Here is a 7981-nt window from a genome sequence, read left to right as displayed (position 1 = left end):
TTTTTTTATTATTTAAGAGGTATTTATTATATTCTAGAATCTTTATAAATAATAAATTACCTTATTTTATTATATAAGTTATTATAATAATTTATTATATAAGGTATCTTTCTTATATAAATTATAAAAGTTATTCCTTTATCTTAGTTCTTTTTATATCTAGGTTAAGATATTAGCTAATAGTATTAGCTCTATTATTCTTTATTTCTTTAATATAAATAATAATATAATTAAACTCTAAGAGGTATTTAGTATATTAAAGTTATTATCTACTAAGTTTTTATATTTTTATAAAATAAGTAATATTTTTATAGTCTATATATACCTTAACTTAATATTAGCTTCCTAGGAGATAATACCTAAATTCTTTAAAGATATTAATAATTATAAGGAATTCTTTATTATAAATAAGGTAATTTAATTTTACTCTATATAGCTTATAAGAGTAAAATATAATTAGGTATAAGAGTCCTTTATTATCTTATTATTTAATCTATATACCTAGGGCAAAGTCTAAGGTATTAGTTTTAAGTTTAATTAATTAAAATAAATTAAATATCTTAAGTATTAGTTTACTTAGGATAAATTCCTTAATTTTATTAAAGGTATCCTTAGCTTTATTCCTAAATATAAAGGTTTTATTTTTTTTTATAAGTTTTATTAATAATATAGTTATTTATTTAAAAGCTTTAAGGAATTTATAGTAATAATTAATAAATCTAAGGAAGGCTTATATTTCCTTAATATTAGTTAGTTCTTTTTAGTCCCTAATTACTAAAACCTTCTTAGGGTCTATTTATATCTTATTATAAGAGATAATATATCTAAGGAATTCTACTTCTAAGGCATAGAATTTATTTTTCTTAGGTTTTATTAATAACTTAGTATTTTATAATATTTATAATACCTTATAGATATATTTTATATATTTTTTTTTTATTTTAAAGAAAATAAAGATATTATCTAGGTAATATATAATAAATATATCTAGATATTTTTATAGCATATTATTAATTATTCTTTAAAATATAATAGGTATATTAGTGAGTCTAAAGGGCATAATAAGGTACTTAAATAGTCTATACTTAGTATAAAAAGCGGTTTTTTTATTTATATCTTTTTTTTAATCTAAATAAGGTTATAAGCTCTTTTAAGGTTAAGTATTATAAAATATTTTATATTAAAAAGCTAATCCTTTAACTTGCTAATAAGAGGTAGCGATATATAATCCTTAATTATAATAGCATTAAGTATTTTAAAGTTAATATAAAGCTAGAGCTTTTTATTTTTCTTTAAAATAAATATAATAAGGTATCTAATAAATAACTTACTTTCCCTAATATATCCTTTTTATATTATATCTTTAATATATTTCTTTAATATTAGTAATTATACTTTATTAAATAAGTAAAGTTTATTAAAGCTAGGTTACTTCTTATGAATAAACTTAATTTCTAGGTTATAATATATATATTTAAGTAGGCCTATTTTAAGTTCTTCCGCGAAGAGTTTCTTATAGATATAATATTACTATAAGATATTCTTAAGTTATTCTTTTTCTCCTGGGTTATCTTATAATTTCTTCTATAGAGCTAGGTCCTTTTTAAGTTTATAAAACTATTATATAACTTATATAATTATCCTTTATTACTATTATTTTTATCCTTTTTAATATTTATATCTTATCCCTATAGGTAAAGAGGTATCTTATATTTACCTCTACCTAACTTCTCTAGTTTCTTTAATAGAAATTTAAGATCTTATATTATATTCTAAGTTATTATTTACTATAAAAGATATCTTATTATTAAAAGAGAGCACTTAGCTAGTCTTTTAATTAAAATATAAATTAAATTATTATAACTATAGGTACCTAAATATAAGATTATATTACTTATTTAATATAATATTAAATAAAATACCTTATTTTTTTTTTTAATAAAAACTTTAAGGTAATTAATCTTACTATTAATAATATTATTATTATAATTAAAAGGGATTCTTTTAAATTAATAACTAAGTAAGGTATTTATTTATACCTCTATAGTAGCTTAAATCTATTTATTATTATTAGGTTAAAGTAATTTTACTTAGCTTTATTATTTACTAAAGTATTTAATTATTCTCCTCTAACTTATACTTTTAGTTCTAGGTATTATCGCCTATATACTCTAGTAGTAAAATAAAGGGCCTTCTAGGGTAATATATTCCCTTATTTATTTACTTATTACCTTATATTAAATAAGATATCTAATTTTTTAATATTACTAGAGTATAATTAGTATAATTAAATTTATATTTACTATTTATATAAGTATTATAATTATATATATTATTCTAGCTATATAATTAGTCCTAGTATTACTATTTTTATTTAGCTCTTAGGTTTTTTTTATTTTCTTAGCTAATTATTTTCTATTAATCCTTAATCTTATAAGTAATTTATTTCTTTTCTTAAGTAATATAATAGAGTTTTAAAGAATATTATATATTTATAATATTAATAAATTTATATTAATATATTACTTTATATATTTTTATTTTATATTATAAATAAGGTTTATTATTTAATTAATATAATAATAAGATAAAAAAGTAATCTTATCCTTACTTTTTTTCTTAATAGGTTTTATACTAATAGTATTAATATAATATCTAAGAGATATTAATATATTCCTAGTATAATAGGTATATCCTTATATTATCTTATAGATTAAAAAATACTTCTAGATATTAGGGTTTTTAATTAACTCCTAGTAATAGGCTTAAATATAAATTTCTTACTTATTTAATATTTTTATATATTCTTATGTGATCTAGATATATCTTTCTCTTAGGCTATTTTAATACCTATTATTATTTTTATTATATAATTAAGGGTAATTTTTCTTTTTTTATAATTTTTTATTACTCTTTTAGGGCTTCTTAAAGTATTCTTAGTATAATTCTCTTTATAATTTTTAGGCCTTATGCTTAAACTTAGTTTAATTAATATTATTATTACTAGTTTTAATAATCTAATTATTATATAGTAGTTTACTATATTAGTCTATTTTTTATTATTTATAGATTTTATTATATTCTTATAATACCTTAATTTAATATTAAGGGCATAAGGTATAGTTATACCGCGCGGGGTTATCTTATTAGTAGTCCCTTTAATAGATTATAATAGGTATTAAAAGTTATTTCTTCTTTTTATATTTTATAATCTATTTTTTATAATTAAATCCTTTTATAATAGCCTCTTAAAAGTTAGCTTATTTATTTAAGGGTTATTATATTAAAGGGGATATTATAGGTTCTTTAGTTTTAGGTTTAGCGCGTCTAATTATAATAATAATATATTATAGCATTAAGTTACCTAGTTATTATCCTTTCTTATTAAGCTTTAAGAGTAGTTTTTATCTTATATATTTTATAATATATAAGTAATTATTTTTTTAAGGTTTAATTAGTTTATAGAGTTATTTCTTTATAATATTATTAATTATATAATTACCTTTTACTTATTTTTCTAAGAGGTATACTTAGCTATATAATATATCTAGCTTATCTAATTAAATATTAGTTTTATTATATTTTTATTAAGTTATTCTAAGTATTTTAATAATATAAATAGCTATCTAGGGTTTAATATCTACCTAGGTAGATCTTACTTATTTCTTACTTTCTAAGAGGGGTTATTATAGCTTTAATTAATAGCGCCCTTTCTCCTTATCTTATTACTTTCTTTAGTATTTATTAGCCTTATATCCCTTCTTATAATAATAATAATATTTAATATCCTTATTATCTTTCTAAGCTATTTTAAGTTTTATAGGTCCCGCGTAGGTTTTATAAAAGGTATTACCCCTAGTTTATTCTCGCCTTTAAGATTAATTAATATTATTCTTATTACCTTAAATTTACCTTTTATTAGATTTCTCTATATATTATTTAAATTATTAGTTATTAATCTTAATAATTATATTAATATAATCTTAGAGGTTATTAGGTTTTTTTATTTTATAGAGTTTATCCTTAATCTTATCCTTAAGTCCTTTATAAAAAGTAATCTAAAGGGCATTTATTCCTTAATTAAGAAATAAAGTAATTTATATAAATTTAGCTATATAAGTTAAGGTAACTTTTATTTATTATAAGTTTTTAAGTTTTTATATAGCTTATTATTTTTTATTAATAATCCTAAAGTTATATTTAATTACTTTTTTAAAGTTTTTATATTTAATAAAAAAGAGTTATATTTCTTTAATAGGATTATTTCTAAGAAAGTTATATAGCTTAGGTTTAAACTAAGTAAGTATATTATCTATAAGGTATTTATTAATATATAAGACCTTACTTTTAGTATTAGCTATCTTAATAAGAAAATACTATTAATATACTCTAAGGGATATAAGAAATATCTTAATATAAATAGCTTACTTATTAAATAGCTCTAAGTCCTTAGGTTTAATAATTTTATTAATATCTTTATAAGTAATATTAGCGGCGGTATACTTAAATATTAGGTTACTAAGATTATAAACCTATTATTATATTAAGTTATTTTATTAAGCTTAAAGCATAATAAATTAATTAATCTAATTTTATTATTTATTAATTATCTACTAATATTATTATTATTACTATTTTATAGCTTAATAAAAGTATTTTTATATATTATTTATTAATACTTTTATATTAATTAATTATTCCTAAGTAATCTTAGTATTATTATATATGCTATCTAAGAGGTTATTATACTAGGTACTTAGGTAATTATATTTATTTCTAAGCTTATAGACCTTATCCTTATATAAGGCTAAGACGATATATTCTTCGCTATTGTTATTAGTATTTATTAAGATATTAGGTTCCTCTAGTTTAGTCGCGGGCTATCCCTATTAAGGGGTAATAAGCAGCTTACTGCGAGGGGTAGAAGGAGATCTAGTATTAGGTGCTATAGTAATAATATTGCTTAGAGTATATAATATATTACTAAATAAGAGCTATTAATATATAATAATTATATATTTCCTAAGGGATAAATTACTTATACTAGGTTTATATTAGCAGAGAGTGCTAGGCATAGTCTAAGCAATAAGTTATAAGTTATATTTAGTAATATACTTAAAGGTATTAAGTATAACTAAGTTATATTAATAGCTAAGGTAACTAATATATAAGAAAGTATAATAAGTATATTTTATATACTTAGTCTAGCTCACGATTTATAAGTTAAGGCTTATAATAAGTTATAATCTAAATTATAAGTCCTATCTTAAGGCTCATAGTATATACTATTTGCGATATAAATCGCAGGGTAATCAGCGGTTATAGTAGGTTATATATAATCCTAGTGGTTGTTATAACTAGTGCCGTGATAGTTAAGGGCCTAGCCTCTTTCTTAACTAGTATTAAAGTCTATAGCTATATATTAAGCTTTAAGACTATACTTTCTAGGTTAAAAGAAATAAGTCTAGCCCTTTTAAAAATAAACCTAATATTTTATTTTATTATAATAGCTTAATAAGCGGTATAAAAGGCTAAAAAGAACTTAGTCTTAGAAATATAAGTTATAAAGTATTTAATTAGATATTTTATTTCTTAATTATAAGCCTTCTTAAATAAGCTAAAATATTTAATATTAAGAGACTAAAGTAAATAAGGTAAATAAGGTAATATATAAAGTATAATAATTTTATTTTTTTTATAATATTTCTTAAAATTAATAAAGTAATAACTTTTATAGCTATTAAGAATTAAAAAATAATAATAACTATTTAATTACTTAATTATATATTAATTAAAGTGCTTTAGCTATTTAAGGCCTATTTTATTATTAATCTAGCTATTTTAAGAGGTTATAATAGTCTAATTACCTAAGAGGTTACTTTTTTTATACTAGTTAATAAGGTAATATTAGCCTATACTTATAATAAATAGCTAAATTACTTAGCTTTTTATATTAATTACTTAAATTATTATAATTTATTCCTAGCTTTTAGGCTATATTAATTTTAATTAATTATACTTTTTATATTAATAATAATTATTTTACTTATAATAATACTTATAAAAAGCTAATCTTATTAAAGTTTTAAATATTATTTAATTAAATATTATACTTTATAATTATATTTATTATAAGCTAAAACTACTTTTAGATTTCTTTTAAATCTTTATATTTAGCTCTTTAGTAATTATATTTATAAAAAAAATATATTTTTAGCTTTTTTTATTATTTAATAAAGTTAAAAGCTTAGCGCTTATTAATAAGTAGTATAATATAGTTAGTAAGTAATTAATTAGCTATTACTTTAATAATATATAATTACAGGGGAAAACCTTATATATCTAAGTTAAGAATAAATTAAACTATAATCTATTCCTCTAGATTAGATAATTAGCATAAATTTAGGATAATATCGCGTTGGGATTAAATGCCCTGCTGGCGGCGATATAGCCGCCGCTTATTAATCTTATATATCCCTATAGCGCTTTAGACGCTTAGTTTTAGGTTATTTTAAAGGGCTTAAAGGGTAAGAAGTGTTCTAGCCTTAGTGTTTAGGTCTAATATATTTAGTGGTTAATAATTAATTAATTAAATAAAAAGTTAGGTATAGGAGGGAAAAGTGCGGCGCTCGCTTGTCTGCGGCGCTCGCTTATTATGTACGTTATACTTAGATTATACACTTAAACCTCTCTACTTATTGTAGCTGAGCCCGGGTGTCTTGGTGTCTCGAGTTTTGTTACGACCATGTGGCAAGGTTACTGCGCCCAACCGAAAATAACACCACTTCTTTTAGACAATTGGTAGTACGGATATTAATGTTTCTCTAGAGATGTCAAGCGTGTTAGGCCCAAGTAGTTGAATTTCACTGGGCTAGCTTCAAGCTTCAAAGAATATAGACGATGTACCGTCGAAATGCCGGTTCGAAGAAATGAATTTTCTCTAAAAATATAAATTCTCCCCCTCATTCTCACAAAACAATACAATGATACTTCATAGTGAATTGGCTACTCGGTAGTTTGCTTGCCTAGGCATCAATCGTCCTGCCCCTGAGTTGTATTCAAGATAACCCTGTTTCCGAGACCTGTATTGCTTATGTTGTGAACTGCAAAGTTCTGGGGCTGACCGTATCGAATATTAGCTCATGGTACTCGCTTTTTTAGATTATTATTAGAGTCATACCATCTGAGTAGAAATCAATCTACTTGTCGTTGTGGTCGCAATAAAGAGCCTTATAGCCAATCCAACACCCCTTACCATAATCATTATAACAGTCCTTAAACTCAGAGCCCTTGCGGTCATAGAGGTCGCTGATGCTCTCGTCCTCGGTGTCGGTGGCAGTCAGCCAGCCCTGGTGAGGGGGGTCGATGCCGAGGTGGCCGCCGTGGTCAGCGTGGCGGCCGCAGAAGGGAGCGGTGCCAACCCACTCGCATTTGCGGCCGTGGAAGGTGCAGCCGGCGAGGGCTCCGCGGGTCAGGATGGCCATTGTGAGGGCGGCGAGGAAAGAACGCATTTCGTTGGTGTTTGGAAGTGAAGTGGTTGTATGAAGGTTGATGTGTTGATGGTGATGAAGAATGGGTTGATTCGAGGTAACTAGATGTCATTCATATACCTTTCAACTCTTCTCCAAGTGCTCTCTTTTCTCAGTCAACGTCGACAAATTCTAAGTGGCGAAGCAATCTTCCCTCTCTGCTTCGGCTGTTTGTCGGTGAGCTGGTGGAACATCCGAAGGCCATGGCGAGACTCCACTGACACGGCATGAAGCTCCTTGATGTGGTTGTATGCGGAGGACTCTTGGTCACTGGTAGAGGTGATGATGTCTTTGAAATTCCCGCATGCTCATTTCCGTTCTAGAGGTCGGGCACGAGTAACCTACCCGATACTCTGAGTTATCTTGCCATGTAGCAATGGAATCGTTGACATGGCCTTCTCCGGGATGTCACAGGTAGATGCGAGAGGAGAAATATACAAGATGAATAGGAT

At 23.9% G+C, this 7981-nt stretch overlaps 1 protein-coding gene across 1 annotated transcript; it reads right to left on the bottom strand.

Annotated features, from left to right (window-relative positions):
• Positions 1–7199: 7199 nt before the first annotated feature.
• On the bottom strand, positions 7200–7511 carry LRP88_02025 (uncharacterized protein; the record flags this gene model as incomplete). Its single annotated transcript, XM_083238696.1, has 1 exon — positions 7200–7511. The coding sequence occupies one exon, from the start codon at positions 7509–7511 to the stop codon at positions 7200–7202; it is 312 nt and encodes a 103-aa protein (XP_083105804.1).
• Between the last annotated feature and the right edge of the window lie 470 nt (positions 7512–7981).

This window comes from Fusarium phalaenopsidis, assembly GCF_050370095.1.
Source record: "Fusarium phalaenopsidis strain FUZ10S chromosome Unknown contig_32282, whole genome shotgun sequence".
NCBI classification, from domain to species: domain Eukaryota; kingdom Fungi; phylum Ascomycota; class Sordariomycetes; order Hypocreales; family Nectriaceae; genus Fusarium; species Fusarium phalaenopsidis.
The sequence above is the reverse complement of the archived record's forward strand: the minus strand, read 5'-3'. Positions and strand labels throughout refer to the sequence as shown.